At 34.9% G+C, this 23,868-nt stretch overlaps 1 protein-coding gene across 1 annotated transcript; it reads left to right on the forward strand.

Moving 5' to 3' along the window:
* Positions 1 to 18,001: 18,001 nt before the first annotated feature.
* On the forward strand, positions 18,002 to 23,571 carry LOC141698360 (endoplasmin homolog). Its single transcript, XM_074503050.1, has 15 exons — positions 18,002 to 18,161; positions 18,452 to 18,572; positions 18,658 to 18,811; positions 18,900 to 18,980; positions 19,069 to 19,180; positions 19,305 to 19,431; positions 19,529 to 19,667; positions 20,381 to 20,498; positions 21,061 to 21,266; positions 21,347 to 21,562; positions 21,640 to 21,805; positions 22,032 to 22,164; positions 22,277 to 22,427; positions 22,522 to 22,926; positions 23,078 to 23,571. Exons 1-15 carry the CDS (start codon positions 18,095 to 18,097, stop codon positions 23,327 to 23,329), a joined length of 2,448 nt encoding a protein of 815 aa, XP_074359151.1. The 5' UTR covers positions 18,002 to 18,094; the 3' UTR covers positions 23,330 to 23,571.
* Positions 23,572 to 23,868: the final 297 nt, after the last annotated feature.

Below are 23,868 nucleotides of genomic sequence, written 5' to 3' on the forward strand. Positions count from 1 at the left end.
TGCAAAAATTGGATTCCTGTTTTAAAAATGTTTAAAAATCATATTTCCTATTTATTTTTATTATAAATATTCGTTTTTAATTTCTGAAAATTCTAAAAAAAATTGTATTTTAATTTCGAAAATTATTTTTATTTCAAAAATAAATCTGAATTAATTAGTTAATTAATTTCAGTTAATTTTTAATTGATTAATTGGTCAATTAATTCGAAAATTAATTAATTAACTGATTTAATTAATTATTAATTAATTTTAATTAATTATTTAATTAGATTTAATTATTTAAAAATGATGTAAAAATTCCGAAAAATAGTTTCGAGCTTTAAAATATTATTCTAAATTATTTTCAATGCTCGATAGTTATTATAAAATTGTTTTGAAGCCAGAATTGGCTAATCGAACCCTGTTTATTTACCCGAAATTGATCCAATGACCCGTTTTAATTCCGAAAAATGTTTTAAAAATCATTTTAAATAACCAAAAGTTTATTTATGACCCGAGACTTCTTTATAAATGATATATCATTGATTACGTGATGTATTATGTGTTATACGTGACTTGTTGATTGACTATCGGTCTATATATTCGGTGTTTACTTGATTATTGCGTAACCTTCAATCCGTTAATCGGATTTCGGTGAAACGAAGGGTAGATAGAAGTATGTGTTGAATAGAATCGTATGAGTTGATTATTGATAGATGCTTATGATATGTGAGCAGAAGAGGCAAGACGTAGGAAAGGGAAACAGGTAGTTGAGAAGTAAGACGGTTGAGATTAGAAGCGAGTGCAGGATAGTAAACTAATACCAGGCAAGTGTTATGAACTTTCTCGAGATATTATAGTACTTGATAGTTTTATTGATCTTGCAAGTGCTTTGAAGCACAGAAACCTAAACCCTGATTCTAGTTTTGATCTTGAGCCATGAACCTTATTCTTTCTAAGCCATTGATTATTGCATACCCAAATATGAACCTCAAATATACGATACTACTCCACAAATACATACAAACTAAATACCGAACACTGAATCGAATTACCCACACACTCAAACCATTGCATCCTATGCTTTGGAAGGCAAAATCCTTGAAACCTTGAAACACTGATTCCTTTGTTATTCAATTCTTTCATTACCCAACAACTAAGCCTTGAAGCTGCCATATTGATTCTCATGAATCCTGAAACCATTTCATTATGGAGCATCCAATGTTGTTAATGATTCTGTTTATTGCTATTTTTGCTTATTCTATTATTATGTTAGAATTGGATTGTTTTTATAAAATTGTGGACTAGATTCGTGGTCAGACCATATAATGGTCAAATTAGGCCAATGTGTGCCTTGGATCCAGTGGTTAGAGCAATGTTGTGTGCTTTGCTCGGGGTTAGTGCGTGACTGATCAGCAGCCTAACCTTGTTTTTTAAAATAAAAGTATAATATCCAATTCTAAACCATAATTCATTGTTCACTTGATTTCATAACCATATTCACCTAATGATCATTATTCTCAGTTTTGTCATTGTGACTTGCTGAGCTAGTTAGCTCATTTGTGCGATGTTGTTTATATTCTTTCCAGTTAAAAAGGAACCAGTTGGTAGCGAGGATCCCCAGTCCAGCGCGAGAGCTAGGGGTTATGGTTGATCGAGTTAAGCTAGCAGGCTTCTTTTGAATAATTTGAGTTTGTAAAAGTTTGTAATAATGTTTAATACTCAGTTTCGAGTTTGAATAGATAGGATTTGATCGGTATGTAATATATTAGTGTGTTTGGCTTGCGTGCATACTTTAACCTGTTGCGATCCATGGTAGTTGGTAAGTAGGGACACTGCATATTATTATTATCTTTATTATTGTTATAAGCAGGTTATAAATAAGGTGTGTGTGTGGACCCCAAACTTCTGACCCGGGTTTGGAGGGCGCGACAGGTTTGGTATCAGAGCTACATGTTATAAGTCACTGACACAAGCCTAGGTTGACGGGAATGGGTAGAGGGTTAGGATTAGAAGTAAGGAATAGAATGATAGAACGTTGAGAGGTTGAGTGTTACGGTATAACCGGTATTAGTATAATTCGCGTTGTGGTTCGAGATTCTTATATTGCGATATAATTTCAGATAACAGCGATGTCAAACTCTTTTATTCCCGTATCAGCTGATCACTCAGAGCCTTCAGTTGGAGCGCCATCATCGGATCCACATCCTGTTTTTCCACCAGTATTGGCTATTCTTCCTCCACATGTGTTGCAGCCCGTACCACTGCAGGCTATTCCACCCCCAGGCATGAGGCCCCCTGTTAGAGGACCCCCACCTGCTGATTCAGGCTTTACTGGTCATTCAGTCACAGGAGTACCTTTCCAGTTCTCTTCTTATCCTATCCCATATCATCAGTTTGAGGCCTTCCTTATGGAGCAGCAGTTCCTTCAGGGTCAGATTTAGGAGTTACTACATATTATGCGTACCAGAGAGGTTGGGAGTGGTGAGAGGCGACTCAGAGAGAGGCTACAGGCATTTCGTAGGACAGCTACAGTGAGGATTGCTGAGGCTACACATGAGGACATCACCCCTGATTTCTTAGTGGAGTGGGCTAAGTGGGTTCTAGAAGAACTTGAGGAGATTGGATGTCCAGACCTACCATGAGTCAGAGATCTAGAGATAGAGATGCTGAGCACTGTTGTATGGTTGTGTAGTATGTACAGTAGTGTGTAGTGTGTATCAGTAAGCTTTTGAGTTATGTTTATAGACTTGCTATGCTGACTAGTGAGTAGGTTGTTGTACCCTTTTTCTTTTACTTTCAAAGCGTCTTTACGCTTGTACCACCCAAAACTTTTGATCTATATATATCAGTACCTTTTTCTTTCCATTACTGTCATTTTCTTTATTGTACCTGTTTTACTTTACCTTATTTATTGCACCAGTTATACCCTGTAATACCATGTACCCTGTTTTCCATAACTGCTTATATTCTGTAAAGAAGCATGCAATTTACTTAGTTACAACTATTTTCAAAAAGAGATATTTCTGTTTTACAAAACTTTTCTTTTATGCAAAAGATTTGATTTAAAAGCTAAATAAGTTGTTTGATTCTTTACAGAAAATGGCTCGTAGAAGAAATACCCGCACCAACACCCAGAATGAAGAAACCAACAACAATAACAACCAAGATAATACAAATCCAAATGTGAACCCAGGACCCATGGACCCAGCAATAGCCCAGATTCTTCAAATCTTGGCCCAACAAACAGTTCACTTGGCACAACAACAACAAAGACAGACCAATCCCCAAGTAACTTTCAAAACTTTTCAGGCACTAAACCCACCAGAATTCAAGGGTTCCCTTGAGCCGATTGAAGCAAATGTTTGGTTAAAGGAAATAGAGAAGGCATTTGCCTTAGTAAAAGTAAAGGAAGAACAGAAGGTTGAGTTTGCAACTTAATATTTGAAGAATGAGGCCACCTATTGGTGGGAGATGGTGAAGATATTGGAAGGTACAAATATTATTACTTGGGAGAGGTTTAAGGAATTGTTTTTAGAAAAGTATTTTCCTCAGTTTGTCCAAGATCAAATGGAGCTGAAGTTTTTAGAATTAAAGCAAGGGAACATGTCGGTAACAGATTATGAGAGTAAGTTTGAAGAATTGTCAAGGTATGTGTCGTCGTATGTGGATACTGATAGGAAGAAGGCTAAAAGATTCCAGCAAGGTTTGAAACCATGGATCAGAGGGAAGGTAGCCATTTTTGAATTGGATACCTATGCAGGAGTGGTACAGAAGGCTATGATTGCAGAGACAGAGAGTGAGATATTCCAGAAGGAAAAGGAAAGCAAGAAGAGGAAATTTGAAGGGAATGAGAGCCAGTCACAACCAGGGAAGTTTCCAAATTTTAAGAAGGGCGAGTTTCAGCCAGGGAGGAATTTTAATTTCAGGAGACAAAATGCAAGCGACGGAGGTCAGGGCAACCGTCCAGTTAATGCGAATCAGCTGAATCAATTGAGATTAACTTTTCCAGATTATCAAGTATGTGGAAAGAAGCATGGGGGAGTTTGTAATAAGTTGAATGTAGTTTGTTTTAAATGCAACCAGAAAGGGCACTATTCGAGGGAGTGCCAAAATCAGCCAGCAAGAGAACCAGCAAAAAAGGATCAGCCTATCCAGAATTCAGCTGTGAAGGTTCCAGCCATTGGATTTACGTGCTTCAAATGTGGAAAGCCAGGATATATGGTCAGGGATTGCAAGACACCAGCCCCAGTCAGTAATGCATTAAGGATTATGAGATCTACCCCAACAGTGAATGAGACTCCAAGGGCTAGAGTTTTTGATATGTCTGTGAAGGATGTTATCCAGGATACGGATGTCGTGGCAGGTACGCTTAATGTGAATTCTTTATGTGCCAAAGTGTTAATAGATTCGGGAGCAACCCGATCGTTTGTTTCACAAGATTTTGTTAGCAAGTTAAATTGTCCAGTTGAGTGTTTAAATGAAATAATGACTGTGGAATTAGCAAATCAAGAACGTGTATCTATTAATCAAGTTTGTGGGAATTGTGAGATTGAGATTTCTGGTAGTAAGTTTTGCGTAGATTTGATACCATTTAAGTTAGGGGAGTTTGATGTTATATTAGGAATGGATTGGTTATCTAAGCACGATGCCCAGATAGATTGTCGAGATAAGAAGGTAATGGTGAAGTCACCAGATGAAAGAATAGTAACGTTCAAGGGCTAGAAGCAAGTAAAGAAGTTCTTAACAATGATTCAAGCTAAGAAGTTATTACGGCAAGGATGCAAGCATTTCGTAGCATATGTGATCGACAGAAATCAGGAGCCAGCAAAATTTGAAGATATTCCAGTAGTGAATGAATTTCCAGATGTGTTTCCCGATGAGTTACCAGGACTTCCTCCAGATAGAGAAATTGAATTTGCGATCGACTTAGCACCTGGAACAGAACCAGTATCCAAGGCCCCGTACAGAATGACGCATGTTGAGATGAAAGAGCTAGCGAAGCAATTGCAGGATTTGTTAGAGAAAGGAGTAATCAGACCCAGTGTATCCCCGTGGGGAGCACCGGTATTATTTGTCAAGAAGAAAGATGGAAGCATGAGACTGTGCATTGACTATAGGGAGCTCAATAAACTTACAATCAAGAACAAGTATCCGTTACCTAGACTCGACGATTTGTTTGACCAATTGAAGAGAGCCAAGTATTTCTCCAAAATTGATTTAAGATCGGGATATCATCAACTGAAGATCAAGCCAAAAGATATACCAAAGACAGCTTTTCGAACAAGGTACGGACATTATGAATTTTTATTAATGTCTTTTGGATTGACCAATGCCCCGGCAGCATTTATGGACCTGATGAACAGAATTTTCAAGGAATATTTGGACAAGTTCGTTATTGTATTTATAGACGATATTTTGATCTATTCAAAGACGGAAGAGGATCATGCGGAACATTTAAGGACAACTTTGGAGATTTTAAGGAAAAAGAAGTTATATGCTAAATTCTCGAAGTGTGAGCTTTGGCTACAGGAAGTTCAGTTTTTAGGACACATAGTTAGTAATGAAGGAATCAAAGTGGATCCGGCAAAGATCGAGGCAATTACGAATTGGGAGAGACCAAGAACACCCACCAAGGTAAGAAGTTCTTGGGATTGGCAGGATATTATCGACGATTCGTCCAGAATTTTTCAAGAATTGCAACACCATTGACAAAGCTTACACGGAAGAATGAAAAGTTTATATGGAACGACAAGTGCGAAGAAAGTTTTCAGGAGTTGAAGCGACGATTAATCACGGCACCTGTTTTGTCACTTCCAGACGATCAAGGGAATTTCGTAATTTATAGCGATGCTTCTCACAAAGGATTAGGATGTGTTCTAATGTAGCACGACAAGGTGATTGCGTATGCGTCAAGGCAATTGAAACCACACGAACAGAATTATCCTACTCATGATTTGGAGCTAGCAGCCATATTGTTTGCTTTGAAGATCTGGAGACATTACCTTTATGGAGAGAAGTGTGAGATTTATACGGATCACAAAAGTTTGAAGTATATATTCACCCAGAAGGAACTTAATATGAGGCAAAGGAGATGGTTAGAATTGATCAAAGATTATGATTGCTCGATTAATTATCATCCTGGTAAAGTGAACGTTGTAGCGGACGCGTTAAGTCGGAAGGAAAGGGTAAATGAGTTATCAGTACCTGAAGAGATATATAAGGAATTTCAGAGATTGGAATTGGAGATTAGAGTTTGCAAGCCTGAAGAAGTGAAAGTGTACAGTATGACTTTCCAGCCAGAGTTGCTGGAGAACATAAAGAAATGACAGGAAGATGTAATGGACCAAGATATAAATCGTTTGGTAGGTGAAGAATTATGCACACAAAAGGATGATCAAGGTATTTTGAGGTTTTCTTCTAGAATTTGGATTCCACCAGTAACAGAGCTGAAGAATGAAATTTTGCAAGAAGCGCATAGTTCAAGATATTCCATCCATCCAGGAAGTACCAAGATGTATAGAGATTTAAAGGAAAATTATTGGTGGCCAGACATGAAGAGGAAAATTGCGGAATGGGTTAGCAAATGTTATACCTGTCAGAGAGTTAAAGCAGAGCATCAGAGACCAAGCGGATTGCTACAGCCATTGGAGATTCCAGAGTGGAAGTGGGAACATATTGCCATGGATTTTATAGTTGGATTACCAAGGACAAGGGCTAATCATGATGCCATTTGGATTATAGTGGATAGACTTACCAAGTCAGCTCATTTTCTGCCTATAAATGAAAGATTTTCGCTCGACAAGTTAGTCCATATGTACCTGAAGGAAATCGTAGTTTGTCATGGAGTTCCTGTATCTATCGTATCTGATCGAGATCCAAGATTTAACTCGAGATTTTGGAAGAGTTTTTAAGAATGTTTGGGAACAAGACTGAATATGAGTACGACCTATCACCCCCAGACGGATGACCAAAGTGAAAGAACGATCCAGACAATCGAGGATATGTTACGCGTTTGTGCTATTGATTTCAAAGGAAATTGGGACGAGCATTTACCCCTGGTAGAGTTTGCTTATAACAACAGTTATCACGCCAGTATTGGTATGCCACCCTATGAAGCCCGTTATGGACGCAAATGCAGATCTCCAGTATATTGGGATGAAGTAGGAGAACGCAAGATACTTGGACCTGAACTGGTACAGTAGATAAAGGAAGTTGTTGAAATTATCCAGAAGAGATTGATAGCCGCATAAGATTGTCAGAGGAAATACGCAGACCAGTCAATGAAAGACATGGAATTTGAAGAAGGAAGCTTGGTATTACTGAAAGTATCACCGTGGAAAGGACTAACAAGATTTGGGAAGAAAGGGAAGTTAAGTCCAAGATATGTTGGACCATTTGAGATCCTGAAGCGCGTTGGCAAAGTAGCTTACGAGTTGGCGTTACCACCGCACATGGAGCACATTCACAATGTTTTTCACGTATCAATGCTTAAGAAGTACAATCCAGACTCCAGGCATGTAATAGAATATGAACCAATAGAGCTTCAGGCGGATTTGTCATATGTAGAAAGTTCGATAGAGATTCTAGAGGAGAGAGAGAAAGTATTGAAAAATAAAGTGGTAAAGTTAGTAAGAGTATTGTGGAGAAACCCAAAGGTTGAAGAGTCAACCTGGGAGTTAGAAAGTGATATGAGAGAAAAGTACCCTCATTTATTTTCTTAAGAGATTCTGAGGACAGAATCCTTTTAAGGGGGGAAGGATGTAATATCCGGGATATATCGTGTAATTATTTTGCTATTAAATAATTATTATACGTGTCCAGTATCTATTCTGTGAATTGATTGTTAAGTGTTATCTGTATTTGGATATTCAAAAATAATATTAATTGAGTATTTTAATTTTTATATGTCTAAAATAAAATATAGATAATTGTCATATCTTCCTAATTATTTTTATGTTGATTTATAAATTTATAAGAATCATATGAAATTTATAAAATCTTTTTCCGGGTATTTAAAATCTATTTTATAAAAACGGGAACCAACCGACGTCACCCGTTGTTACGTTTTTGGAACCCGAAACTCTTCCGAGAACTCCTTCCTAACATAATTGTAATATTCCGAGCATTTTCCATGTTTCGACTTTTTCGATCCGGCGTACAGTTTGTCCTGCGCGGGTCCCGGCGCAACATTTTGGATACAATATTCGTTTCGGTAAATCAATAAAACTCGTATTTTCGATAAACGAGAGCTTTTTATTAAACTACCACAATTATCACTACGTAGTACGTGTAACCAGGCGCTGAGACCAAGACCGCGGTACAAATTGTACTGATTTGGATAATTATCCCGAAAACCGATACTGTTTGGATCAGTTTTTATAAATAAACGTACCGTTTTATATCCGGAATGATCCAACGAGATACTAATTTTCCATAAATATAAATAGCCTTTTACCGTATTTTATTTCGTATCAAAATCATTTGCAGACAGATAATTATATAATTTTACAGAGAAAAATCATATATTCATAAATTGTTCCAAGAATCAAACCAACTTTTGAAGGTGTTATTATTCTTTGTTTGAAGAGCTCGAGTACCAGATTTGAAGGTCTTGAAGAGCTCTATCAGATTCCATAACCTATTTTACTGCAGAATCAAAGGTTGATTTTATATATTTTGAATTATTTTCGAATTATTTTGATTAAAAATATGAATTTTTGTTCGGATGGTTGTTTGTATGATTTGATGATTGCATGTTGTAGAGCTTGTTTTCCTGATGATTTTGATATATTATATGTCTGATTTGGAGTTCAATAACATGTTCAAATTTGAGTTTGATTTTCGAATTTCAAAATTAGGGTTTATAACCCGTATGAATGTTTTCAATTGAAATTTGGGGGTTTTTGATTCAGGGGTTATTAGTTGTTGATTTATAGTGGATTGTGTTCCTTATGAAATTTGCAATCGATTGGTATATAGCTCGTTAACAGAGGATTAGTGAATTAAAGGGAGTTGTGTTTTTAAGTTTTACGATGTTCGCCGGAAACCGGCGATGTTCTTGGCCATTTTCCGGCCAGGACAGGGATGATTATTGAATTTTGATTGCATGTATAAGTTGCTGGTAACCTGTAGATTAATTCTGGACAGTTTGGTGGCCAGAGGTGGCCTGAATCGTGTTCTCCGGCCACACTCCGGCGAGTCGATGGTGGGAGTTTGCAAAATTGCAAACAAGCCCCTGTACTTTTGGAGATAATGAAGTTAGGTCCCTGAAGTTTCCAGACTTTGCAAAAATTGGATTCCTATTTTAAAAATGTTTAAAAATCATATTTCCTATTTATTTTTATTATAAAAATTCGTTTTTAATTTTTTGAAAATTCTAAAAAAATTTGTATTTTAATTCCGAAAATTATTTTTAATTCAAAAATAAATCTGAATTAATTAGTTAATTAATTTCAGTTAATTTTTAATTGATTAATTGGTCAATTAATTCGAAAATTAATTGATTAATTGATTTAATTAATTATTAATTAATTTTATTTAATTATTTAATTAGATTTAATTATTTAAAAATGATATAAAAATTCCGAAAAATAGTTTCAAGTTTTAAAATATTATTTTAAATTATTTTCAAGGCTCGATAATTATTATAAAATTGTTTCGAAGCCAGAATTGGCTAATCGAACCCTGTTTATTTACCCGAAATTGATCCAACGACTCGTTTTAATTCCGATAAATGTTTTAAAAATCATTTTAAATAACCAAAAGCTTATATATGACCCGAGACTTCTTTATAAATGATATATCATTGATTACGTGATGTATTATGTGTTATACGTGACTTGCTGATTGACTATCGGTCTATATATTCGGTGTTTACTTGATTATTGCGTAACCTTCAATCCGTTAATCGGATTTGGGTGAAACGAAGGGTAGATAGAAGTATGTGTTGAATAGAATCGTATGAGTTGATTATTGATAGATGCTTATGATATGTGAGCAGAAGAGGCAAGACGTAGGAAAGGGAAACAGGTAGTTGAGAAGTAAGACGGTTGAGATTGGAAGCGAGTGCAGGATAGTAAGCTAATACCAGGCAAGTGTTCTGAACTTTCTCGAGATATTATAGTACTTGATAGTTTTGTTGATCTTGCAAGTGCTTTGAAGCACAGAAACCTAAACCCTGATTCCAGTTTTGATCTTGAGCCATGAACCTTATTCTTTCTAAGCCATTGATTATTGCATACCCAAATATGAACCTCAAATATGCGATACTACTCCACAAATACATACAAACTAAATACCGAACTTTGAATCGAATTACCCACACACTCAAACCATTGCATCCTATGCTTTGGAAGGCAAAATCCTTGAAACCTTGAAACACTGATTACTTTGTTAACAACTAAGCCTTGAAGCTGCCATATTGATTCTCATGAATCCTGAAACCATTTCATTATGGAACATCCAATGTTGTTAATGATTCTTTTTATTGCTATTATTGCTTATTCTGTTATTATGTTAGAATTGAATTGTTTTTATAAAATTGTGGACCAGATTCGTGGTCAGACCATATAATGGTCAAATTAGGCCAATGTGTGCCTTGGATCCAGTAGTTAGAGCAATGCTGTGTGCTTTGCTCGGGGTTAGTGCGTGATTGATCAGCAACCTAACCTTGGTTTTTAAAATAAAAGTATAATATCCAATTCTAAACTATAATCCATTGTTCATTTGATTTCATAACCATATTCACCTGATGATCATTATTCTCAGTTTTGTCATTGTGACTTGCTGAGCTAGTTAGCTCATTTGTGCGATGTTGTTTATATTCTTTCCAGTTAAAAAGGAACCAGTTGGTAGCGAGGATCCCCAGTCCAGTGCAAGAGCTAGTGGTTATGGTTGATCGAGTTAAGCTAGCAGGCTTCTTTTGAATAATTTGAGTTTGTAAAAGTTTGTAATAATGTTTAATACTCAGTTTCGAGTTTGAATAGATGGGATTTGAACGGTATGTAATATATTAGTGTATTTGGCTTGCGTGCATACTTTAACCTGTTGTGATCCATGGTAGTTGGTAAGTAGGGTCACTGCATATTATTATTATCTTTATTATTGTTATAAGTAGGTTATAAATAAGGTGTGTGTGTGGACCCCAAACTTCTGACCCGGGTTTGGAGGGCGCCACAATAATTCTTGAGCATACCATAAATTTCATCAAGAGTAGTTTCAGTAAGGTCATAGTTGTCTCTTATGGTAGTAGACTTCAAATCCCAATTTTCAGGAAGAGCTAAAAGGAATTTTAGATTTGAATCTTCATGATCATATTCCTTGTCCACCAGTGACAGATCATTCAAGAGTTTGACAAACCTGTCATATAAGTCCATTAAAGACTCATCAGCTTTTGAGTCAAAGTGCTCATACTCTTGAGTGAGTATAGTCCTCCTGTTCTTCTTGATTTCATCAATTCCCTGGCATCTTGTCTCCAAAGCATCCCATATCTCCTTTGCAGTTTTACAATTAATTACCCTGTTTGACATGACATTATCAATGACACTATGCAGCAAATGCCTTACCCTTGCATCTTTGGCAATAGATGAGATGTCTTCAGCTGTGTACTCACCTTTCTCCTTTGGTATGGTCATTGCTGGTTGATCAGCAACTACAACAGAGAGCTTGGTAGGATTATGTGGTCCTTCATTAATTCTGTCAAGGTATTCTGGATCTGTAGCTTCCAAAAACATAGCCATCTTCACTTTCCATATGGGATACTCAGAAGGTCTCAGTATGGGAACCCTCATAGTCTCATATCGACTGTGAGTTTGTGTCTTTTGAGTTTCTTCAGTTTTGGTGGGCTTGGTTGGAGTTTGTGCTTCTTCAGACATGATTGTTTGGATCTTTATTGTATGTGTGTTAACAGATAAGCTCTGATACCACTTGTTAGGTCACACAACACTGTAGAAGGGGGTTGAATACAGTGTTATTACAATCAAATCGATCTTGAACACAAGTAATTGTAAACAGATATATTCAATATAATAAACTCCGTTATAATGGAGCTGTTCTCTCTCAGTGATGAACAAATATCACTAAGAGATGCTAGGTTACAATGTATAATCTTCTCGATAATGATAACACATATAGTGTAAACCTGAAGTCTGTGTTTATATAGTACACATTTACAAGATAACTTCTAACTGATATGGTATATTATTCTGTCTCCTAAAATATATCAATCAGATATCTTCTACAAGTCTTCCAGTCTTCTAACTCTTTCCATTCATACCTTCTTTTGTTTTAGTATCGATCTTCTACTATAAATCAGCTTCCTTCCTTAACTGTAAGTCCTCCCGTACTTAAGTTCTGATATGACCTTAAGTTCTGATATGAAGTTCTGACTTCTAGTAAGTCCTGATTTGTCCTGTTTTTAAGTTCTGAAAACTAAACACAAATCATATTAGACATGACATCTTAAATATATCTAACATACTTCAACACATCTCCCACGATAGATGGGAGTACTTCGCTTTGACGAACCCACTCCTTTTCGATCCAGGGGTTAACGCATTGGACTCATTGGAAGGCATCTTATCAACTTAATATTAACTTTAGGGTTTTGTTAATTTTAAAACGATCATGATCCCATCATAAGAGATTCCCAATTTTTCCTTGAAAAAAATACTTCAAATCAATATTCGTCAATGGTTTGATTTTCAGGTAGTCAGGGAGTCACAACGGTCTCGCTTAAAACCCACAACCTTACAAATTCAATGAACTCGCTTTTGACAAAATTGCCTCATGTCAGAAATAAAGAAAATTTATATTTTATTCCGTGTTTCATAAACACGAGAATATCATAATCGTTTGTTCATTTTAAAATCTTGAGTCGCTACAGATTTTATCTTGTTTATCAAGCATGGCATGGGTGTCGTATCTAATACATACATCCTTAATCTAATTAAGCATGCATCTTTATTAACTACTCTACAGATACATTCATCATATGAGCATATATATGTAAAGTGTGATAAATTAAATGTGGTTGGTTATTGCTTTATCCTATGTGATCTTTATCAAGCTAATGACAAAGATCGAGGTCAATCTAAGGTGGAAAAAAATACAGGCTAACTATTACATGTCTTCTTTCTTATATTGCTTCCTTGGATGGCCTCCATGTGGTATTACGCTTCCTTAATCTCAAATTTCCATGTCTTCATGTATATTACGAGAATGAAATATAAAACTAATCTAATGAACTTACAAGATCAAACTCGAGTTATATTCGATATTTAATAATTACAAGATCGAACGACATGCAAGCCGTATTTAAAAAACCAAAACCATTAACCTAAGGTCATAAGCCATAACCATCCACCATGCTCAATTATCACATAAGAACATGTTAGAACACATAATTTGATCTTAACATATCATACCCATCATGATCTAATCATAAAAATCAAATATGGAAAAAATCAGAAAATTTGAAATTAAATCTGATATCATTAAATCACAGATTTCAGGGTCTAAACGGCATCAAACGCCTTACAGATTAGTCGGTGATGGATTTAGGCATTAGTTTTATTCAGAAGCTCGATTACCTATCGAATAGAGTATTTTTTTGCGAAAATTGGACACCAGACCCAGATTTCAGCAAATCTGCTGTATCCAATTCAAAATCGTATCAAATACGATTCTTATAATAAGAACAAAGACAAAATATGTATATATTAGTATATATACAGATTATATAATCATCATACGATTATACAACTCTCATGAATATCATATAATCAAAACATATACATATATGTGCATATATAAACAAAACAACATGTAAAACATACAAAATCGCATACATAATAGTCATGAAATATTGTATACATGTTATCATCATAAAACCAGTAAACACATTAACGAATTAAACACTTTTCACAAGTAGCTCTGATGTCATTGAAGGGTTTCGAGCACATTACGCAACGGAAACAGTAATTAAAAAAGTGAAAAACCAGAATTTTCGAAACCCACCGCAAGATCCATGCGAAAAACAGATATTTAATTCGTAGATCAGATTGTTTACCTTAAGAAGCTTTATAAATTGGTTGAATAATGAAGATCCAAATATTGTTTAATCACCACGCATCCCACTCTCGCGATCTACGCTCTATCGATATCCACACGAATGCTTGAACTCAAGGATTGAATGTGTACCAGCACAAACTCGTTTCTTCTTGCTCTCTCCATCTCCTCTCTTAGTAGCTACGGTTTTAGTAAAAGTCTTATACACAAAATCAGCCACACAAGAGATATTATATAGAGAGTAGAAAAAGAATTATAACTCTTAACTAATTAGGAGTTATTATTAATTCGAAATTCCTATTTGTATAATAATTAAGTCATACTTAATTATTTAACAACTGAATTTCGTAGTTGATATTAGTACATTCAAATATCATTATTATCTAATTAATTAAGTCATACTTAATTAATATTATAAATAATTCGAACTACTTTATTTTAATTTAAATACAATTTAAATTAAATAATCATTCAAGCATTCTTCGTGTGTGCCCCTATAGGTTATTATTACGTTGGTAACGAATTTTAAATCTAATATAAAATCGTAAACAATGAGCGGCATCTAGTAATACATCATTGCTACCCAAGTAATATTAATTGGATCGGTGATCGATTAAACTTTCGTGAATAATGTACAATATAATATAATCCCTTTAACCAAATATCATAGATTAAACAAGAGGCATGTAATGTGTCATCCTCATCATAGTTTAATCCAAGTTTCCTTGATCAATGAGTAGACTATCATATAAAATCAACATTTGAGCGTGGCCACACATTTCATAGTCTAACTCACACAAGAGTCCAATAATATCACTCCTAAAATAGGAGGGTTAAATCACATCTAGATCATTCATATTTCTCATAGAATTCATAATATACCCAATGTCCACTTTTGTCATTACCCGGTCAAGGATAACTTTTAATGGAATCAATGTATATTAATTCTCGTATAGAAATATAATGACTTCAGGTCTAAGGAGCATTACATCATTATCACTATGAGAATTACTTATGACACAACAGACATGTAGAATCTCACATCGGGCATGTCCAACACCATGTACATTTACATATGCCTGTGTTTTTGATTTTAGTATCACTATACCTATGATCAATAAGATGTGATCATCAGTCAACAAACACGCCAGTCTTAATGCATTATTCTTGTCCCTTAATAATAATACTCGACTAGGGACCTTTAAGAATATTGATACTATTCTCATAATCTCATTTCTAAGTCACGTACTTAGAGACATATCATATTCCAAGGAAATTATTAATCTATCATTTATATCACAGTAAATTAAGAACTAATAAATTATAAAGGGAATAATCGATAGAACATAAACATTAATAATCCAAATGTTTTAAACTAACATATTCTTGCACAACAGAGATTTTTCAACAATTACGGAAAGATATATGTTGAATTAACTTGTAACTTCATCTTTTGAAATATATTGGAACTCTATTTAAATTATGCATAACAGAGGATTTCAGAGATTTATGAAAAGAATATATATTGAAATATTTTGTGACTTCATCGTGTTAAGATATTGAACTTGGTTCATATTTGCATGACAAAGACTTTCATTAGTACTATGAAAATGTACATGTATTGTTGATCAGTTATATATATTTTTGGGCTTTATTGCTCCCTTTATACAGTATTTTGAGTTGTATGTTGTTGTCAGAATTTGTGTAATTTTACTATCCTTTTATAGCATTTTGAACCATATGGTATTTGGAAATCAAGGATATGTTTTAAAGATTCTGGTTGTTATACCAATAAAGATTATTGAATTTCAAACTTTATAAGTGGAGAAAATATTTATTCTACGGTGGGATACTTGCTAAGCATTATTGTGCTCACTCATGCTTCATTTTATTAACCCTTTCAGCAGTTAGAGAAATAGTCAGTTATTCCGTACCATGAAAAATGGAAGCGGAAGATTCAACCCTGAGATAGCCAGTTCAGAATGGTTAATGCAGAAGTAAGTGTAGATAATGTTAAAAAAATTTACGTATAAGTGTATTTGTAAATAGAACTTCAGGTAGATGTTGCGTTTTACAATATAAGATCCTGATTAGTACATTTGATTTGTAATAACTAATGCTACTTTTAAGAATCGTTTCGAAGACTCTAACTTGTGTGTGTAAGAGATTGAGGTCATATGGTGTTATATTATTGGATTGTTAAGCTAATGCATGTAATATATGTTTGAACGATAGCGCAACGACTCAGATCCCTGAATCCGAATTTGGGGGTGTTACACCTTCAAAGTTAATTAAAATCCAAGAAAACACATTCACTCCCATTCTGTGTTATATTTCACTGCATTCACTATCTAACAGTTCATTCCTTGAGGAGCAGGGGGATTCATCCCTTGAATTTGGGTGTCGTTAGTCGCCACTGGAATTACTCCACCTTGAGTGGCATACGTCGAGTGTGAGGAATATCAATGGAGGATGAGAGTGTTCTCGTGGGGATTGCGTTGGTGGTTCCACCGATAGTTCTGCTCAGTGTGTTCACCATGGTTGTTGTTGTCTTCCCACAGACGGCGCCAAATGTTGTGAAATAAAAATTAAGGTTCTTTAGTATTTAATGTTAAGGTTTGTGAGTTTCGAGTTTTAATGGTTGTTCTCGCGGTGGGGACTAGCTGATCTAGCAAGATGCCTACGTATCTCTGTATTGTAGAGAATCAAGCAAAAAACGTAGTTTAAGGTTGAGGAGTAGAGTCTCTTATATAAAGGTGAGTCTAGGGTTAGACTCGTGTTGGAAGACTTGGTGGACGTGTCCCCAACTTAGATGGTAATTACAACTCTTGTAAGGTAAGAGATTCTAGATCCTTTCTTGTCGGGGTTAGTGTCCATTATGGTCGTCAGGTCCTTGATATTTCAACCGTATTGGGTTGTCATTGTCTTCGTGGACTTTAACGACTTCTGCTCGTGGGTTTTGACGTCCTCGGCTCGTAAGCCTTGACAACTTGGACCGTTTTTAGTCTGTAACAGGCCTTGATCAAGCGGGTTTGTATTTGATTTTAGATAAGAATTTCAAACATAATTAATGCGACATTTAATGTGTTTTTAGAATATATTTTCTATTAATATCAGTTGAGTTTTGATGAGAAAAAAGAAGATGGTTGATTAAATTGCAAAAGAAAAAATAAGTTGGTTGATTTTTTCGATTAATAACTCTCAAATACAAATGTAAAGAGTTAAATGTTAGCACCGTTTTCCGAACTAAAACAAACAAGAAATGTAATTTAGTTTCATTTCTTTTTTTATTTGTTTCCTTCTTATTTTCATTTAAAATTTCCTTCCGCTTTCTCACCACCAGCTAAAAAACTCCAATATCTAAAACACACGTCAACCTACGATAATGTTTATTTCAGAGTATAAGACAATTTTAATAATTTGTGAACTTTTTGCAATTATTTGACACTAATATAAATTTTATTTTTTTGTATAAAATATACCCATGAGTTTTTTTCCTGTAAGATTGTATCCTTACGGAGTTTTAACGAGATTTTTTATTTGTGAATTATGTCACGCTGGAATATATTCTTCATTTTTTTAATAATGAAAATGTTTTCTAGCAAAAAAATAATAATAATAACGTCAAATTGACGTTTACCGTTGATTCCCCGTTACTTACCTAGTGAAAGTGTTGGGAGGTCGTCTCATAGACTTTATTTACAAAAATGTAAAATATGAAGAAATTTCAACAAATGCTTTGATTCTTCCACGTCGTGTGAGGCGACAATAACCAATGAATGATGGGCACGTATGAAAAATTTGGCATAGGGGCCGTGAGATCTGTCCAGTCTGGCAATTCTTACCCAATAGCATCACTTTATAGTCGTGGAGAGTGGGGCTCACTCATACATGAACGATTCAGTGCAGTGTGGAGTATAAATATAAATCAAAGGTGAAATAACTAACTAAATAAATAAAACACTAAAACCCAACCTCCCTAAAATCTTGATTCACTTAACCAAAAAGCAGTGGTAGAATTAGATCAGCAGCAGTAGCAGCAGCTATGAACAAGTGGACGCTCCCGTCTGTACTGTTTCTCCTCTGCCTTATTTTTCTCCTACCAGATCAAGGTACACTCCTTTTTTATATATTATTTTACTCTGTTTATTGATGTTTGTTATGCGGATTCACTGCTTAATTAGATCCATATCATTGCTATTTCCAATTTACTGATTAATGTGAATTTTTAATTTTTTTTGTTATATTTAAATATGAAATATAAATCGATTATTCGTAGATTGGTAGTGTGTGGATAATGTATAGATTGTTAGATTGATAAGTTGGTTGTTTGAATCGAGATTTGTGATTTTTGTAGTTGAATGCAATTTGTCTTAGTAGGATGTGTTCTAATATTGTTTAGGGAGGAAGTTAAATGTAAATGCTGAAGCCGAATCCGAAGAATTAGTAGATCCGCCTAAGATTGAGGATAAGCTTGGCGCTGTTCCTCATGGTTTATCCACCGATTCCGATGTTGCCAAAAGGTTCTTTACTCTTCATCTGCTTAGTTTTCCCAACTTTTTGCTTCATTTAGTTGGTGTGTTTCCTCACTTGAGTTTATGATTTCAGAGAAGCTGAATCCATTTCGAGGAAAAATCTCCGCACTAATGCTCAGAAGTTTGAGTTTCAAGCCGAGGTGTCTCGGCTTATGGACATCCTTATCAACTCTCTTTACAGTAACAAGGATATCTTCTTGAGGGAGCTCATCTCCAATGCTTCTGATGTAATTTTTAATAATTTTGTTTTACTTTAGTGTGTGCTGACATTTATTAGTTTCATTATGCTTGACATACATTCATTATTACTTTCAGGCTTTGGACAAGATTAGGTTCCTATCACTCACCGATAAAGAGATACTAGGTGAAGGTGATGATGCTACGCTTGAGATTCAGGTCGCTATTATTAATAGGATTTATGCTTGTTTTTCGCAATATTCAATCACATGGACCCGGTACTTATCGTTTCATATATCACATGTAGATTAAATTAGACAAAGAAAAGAAAATACTTTCAATTCGTGACAGAGGTATAGGCATGACTAAGGAGGATTTGATCAAGAATTTGGGAACTATAGCTAAATCCGGAACTTCAGGTATATTAATTTTCTTCGTTGGATATAGTACAACTGCCTTTTTTACTGTTTTTTAGTAAACTATGCTTCTTTACTATCTATTGATGTAAACTGATGATCTAATCAAATTGTGTCTTTGTACTAGCTTTTGTGGAGAAAATGCAGACAAGTGGAGACCTTAATTTGATTGGGCAGTTCGGTGTCGGGTTTTATTCCGTATATCTTGTTGCGGACTATGTAGAAGTCATTAGCAAGCACAATGATGACAAACAGTATGGCTCTTAAAATACACACACACACAAACAAACACCATTGCAGGCTTTATAGTGAAGCGGTGACTCTTTCTCAACTGTTTCCTTTCCTTTTCAGGCATGTTTGGGAGTCAAAGGCTGATGGGGCCTTTGCAATTTCAGAGGACACATGGAATGAACCACTAGGACGTGGAACTGAAATCAGATTGCACCTGAGGGATGAAGCTGGTGAATATGCAGAAGAAGCCAAGTTAAAGGTGCATAAATATAACAGTTGGACTGATGAATATTAAAAAATAATGATTATTACATTGTTTCTACATCATTAATTTCTAGTCTTTCTTCACACACTAATGAAAGGAATTAAAGGCATATATACCATGTAGCTTACGTAAATGTTGGAAAATTGTTTGAAGTAGATCATGTATAAGTGACCCTACCACCTTATACTATCCACTATTCGTTCATATCATTTTCTAAAAGCAAGGGGAACACAATAGTGACCAAAATGTAGAAATAGAAGCTGAAAATGCCTTGAATGACGTGATTTAAAATCTTCTTTTCTCCAAATCTAGTTATGCTTAAAAGTTTTAATTATATTTCCTGACTTCGCAATATAAAGTTTTGTGTTCTTTTTTTAAAGGTCATGTATCTGGTGATTGCTTATATGAAATCAATTTACTCCAACGCACTTCAATATCAACTTCTGGAGTCTTTTTCACTTGTTTATCTAGTTTTCGGTCGTTGAGGATACAAATTGATATATGTGTGTGTGGCCAGTTTAGATGATGAGTTAATTTTGTACCTGATCAGTTGATGATTCTTTTGGTTGTATATGTAAATAATCGAACTGAATGAAAAATTGAGAATTATCACCAAGTACAATCTTATTTATATCTTTGAAATTTGCTTTCTCTAATCAGTCAATATCACTAGTTGTGGCCTTTTTAAAGAAGTTTTTTGACTGCAGGAATTGGTGAAGAAGTACTCTGAGTTTATCAACTTCCCTATACGCCTTTGGGCAAGCAAAGAGGTTGATGTAGAAGTTCCTGCTGATGAAGATGATTCTACTGATGAAGAGGAGAAATGTAAGATTACCTTTCTATACTATTCTTTTGTTGGGAAATGAATGGAGGATATGCATTAGCAAACAAAGTTAAAATCAAGAATAAATTTTGGTCCTTAACAACCTACCTCAATGAACACCTTCCTTCAATAGTAAATCTTTGTAGTGTATAGATAGTTTTAGGGACCGTCAAATGCGCATAAGCTAATTTCGTTTACCGCCTTTTTTGACTTAGAACCGCATCATTTTGGTCACATTACGACTCAAAAACTAAGCATCATACTTTGTTTATAGACTTCATCAAAGATTCTTTTATTTAATATGTATAGGATTACTAAATTTGTAATCTTCGTCGGAATGCTTTTATATAATATTTTAATTAAATTAGGCATTAAGAACACAAAAACTGCTTGTAGAAAAAATTATATTTTTGAATTTAATAAGCTTGACTTATATTTCATACAGTTTTGAAGACATAGCTTCTGCTACAACTACAAGAAACACATTCGTAATATTTTTCACTTATTTTTAGCTATATAAATGGTCCCTCTTAATATTTGTTGTACTGTCTTAATCTGGAGCAGCTGAAGAAACCTCCGCAGAGGAAGAAGGAGATGATGATGATTCTGGGAAAGGAGAAGACGAAGATGAAAAAAAGTCCAAGACCAAGACAGTTAAAGAAACTACTTATGAGTGGGAACTTCTCAATGATGTTAAAGCTATATGGCTACGAAGTCCAAAGGAGGTGACAGATGAAGAATATGCGAAATTTTACAAATCTCTCGCAAAGGTAAATTGTATTTCAGTAATATTTTTTCATACTTTAATATGTGTCTGTTATTGTTTATTTAAAAATTATTTATTTGGCAGGACTTTAGTGATGAGAAGCCTCTAGCTTGGAGTCACTTCAATGCTGAAGGAGATGTTGAGTTTAAGTCTGTACTCTTTGTACCTCCAAAGGCTCCTCAGGATCTGTATGAAAGTTACTACAATGCAAACAAATCCAACCTAAAGTTATATGTTAGACGGGTATTCATATCAGACGAATTTGACGAACTTCTGCCAAAGTATCTAAGCTTCCTGATGGTAATATACATTTATTCTTAATATGATTTTAAAATTGTCATTGTTAGAACATACTTCGAATATGTTTCTTTCACCAGGGGCTTGTTGATTCGGACACCTTGCCACTTAATGTGTCACGAGAAATGCTTCAGCAACACAGTAGTTTGAAAACAATCAAGAAAAAGTTGATCAGGAAAGCCCTTGATATGATTCGGAAGATTGCCGATGAGGATCCTGATGAATCAAACGACAAAGAGATAAAAGGTATGTAGATAATGTAGGAAAGAATAACGAGTTCACCACTAGTCCCCAAGTTCTGATATTTATAAAGTGGGTTATATCCTGCACTGTTAGTTATTTGTATGCACATAGTAACATGGATGGATGGATTGATCAAACGAACATGTATAGTATTATGCTGCTTGTGGGTAATTATTGGTTTTTGCATTCCAATTCTTTATTTTGACGCAATGATGCTCCGATATTGAAGAATCTGATGACAATGATGAGAAGAAAGGTCAATACACAAAGTTTTGGAATGAGTTTGGAAAATCGATAAAACTTGGTATTATTGAGGATGCAGCCAACAGAAATCGCTTGGCCAAACTTCTCAGATTTGAGAGGTATGTCTGTTTTTGTTTGTTTATTAATATATATCAGCGGCCTTGAAGTACTACTATATTGTAGTTATGCTTATTTTGTTTTACTGAGTGATATTTTTTTCCTGATTTACAGCACCAAGTCAGATGGAAAATTGACTTCACTTGACCAGTACATTAAAAGAATGAAGTCTGGGCAGAAAGATATCTTTTACATTACAGGAACAACCAAGGAACAGTTGGAGAAGTCTCCATTCCTGGAGAGACTAATTAAGAAAAATTATGAGGTGGAGTTAAATTTTCAACTACATAACTTTTGAATTCCCTAATGTTAATCTTCTTTACAAGTACTCCAAATAAATCCATATTTTCTTCTCACAGGTTATTTTCTTCACTGATCCCGTGGATGAGTACCTCATGCAATACCTAATGGACTATGAAGACAAGAAGTTTCAAAATGTGTCGAAGGAGGGGCTGAAACTTGGGAAGGACTCAAAGGGCAAAGAATTGAAAGAATCCTTCAAGGATCTTACCAAATGGTGGAAAGGTATTCTTGCTGGTGAGAATGTTGATGATGTGAAGATAAGCAACCGTTTGTCAGACAGTCCTTGTGTAGTTGTAACATCAAAATATGGCTGGAGTTCAAATATGGAAAGGATCATGCAATCACAGACTCTTTCTGATGCTAGCAAACAAGCATATATGCGTGGCAAAAGGGTTCTTGAAATCAATCCAAGGCACCCTATCATCAAGGAGCTCCAGGAGAGGGTTGTCAAGGACCCCGAGGTAACTTTTCCAGAAGAGAGATGTACATTAGTTTATAATATATTGGAACTTAAGAGGGTATTTCTTACTGAAGTAGAAGTGCTGCTATGTTTTATTTATAATTTCCTTAATATCTAAACGATAGACTAAAGTTTTCTGTTATCGTATTCAGGACACAAATGTAAAGCAAACAGCAGAGCTTATGTATCAAACGGCACTTATGGAGAGTGGTTTTGTTCTCAGTGATCCAAAGGATTTTGCATCACGCATATATGGCCAAGTGAAAAGTAGTCTAAATATCAGCCCTGATGCTGCAGCTGAAGAGGAAGAGGATGTTGAAGTTGAAGCTGAAGCTGAATCTAAAACAAATGAAGAGGCTGATCCTTCTAAAGAGGAAGATTTAGATGTTAAGGATGAGTTGTAGTCTGCTAAAGCAATTTATGTGCGCCGTCAGCTGTGTTTCTCTTTCTTAATTTACGCATACGGAATTTAGTCTTTAATCATATGTATCTTGTTTTGAAAGAGTACCCCAAGAAGTTTGCATAACATCGAGGTTTTAGGACACTGAGAATTGAATCATAGATTAATTGTAAACAAAAATTTGGGGATATTATCTCTTGTTGTAACTGAAATGTGCTTACTACGCATAAGTAGTAGTTTAGCTGACCTCGTATTTTCTTCTGGGTATGTTCTTTTCGTTGGTTTCATGAATGTTCAGTTCCTCTTTATTGCATTTGCAATTGAAAATACTTATTGTTCTTAGATTTCCTTAAGACCATGTCACTTTGCTGTTGCACAATTTAAAGAGCATTGTAAATTTTATGCAGTACACACAATTTGCAAAAACTGTGGCATATGTTGGCATTGATAAAATGACATAATAAAACATTATTGATATGTGTTCGGGTAGTTCTTAAATGAAGAGATGTGAAATCCCATAAGAAAAAGCACAATGTGTTTAAA

Source organism: Apium graveolens, chromosome 11 (genome assembly GCF_009905375.1).
Source record: "Apium graveolens cultivar Ventura chromosome 11, ASM990537v1, whole genome shotgun sequence".
NCBI lineage: Eukaryota > Viridiplantae > Streptophyta > Magnoliopsida > Apiales > Apiaceae > Apium > Apium graveolens.

Excerpts from the sequence above, each read along its gene's own strand:
- LOC141698360 (XM_074503050.1), top strand. The coding sequence starts at position 18,095 with ATGAACAAGTGGACGCTCCCGTCTGTACTGTTTCTCCTCTGCCTTATT. Across the intron at positions 21,563-21,639 it reads AGTATCTAAGCTTCCTGATG|GGGCTTGTTGATTCGGACAC; the intron begins GTAATATACATT and ends TTCTTTCACCAG. Across the intron at positions 22,927-23,077 it reads GGGTTGTCAAGGACCCCGAG|GACACAAATGTAAAGCAAAC; the intron begins GTAACTTTTCCA and ends TATCGTATTCAG.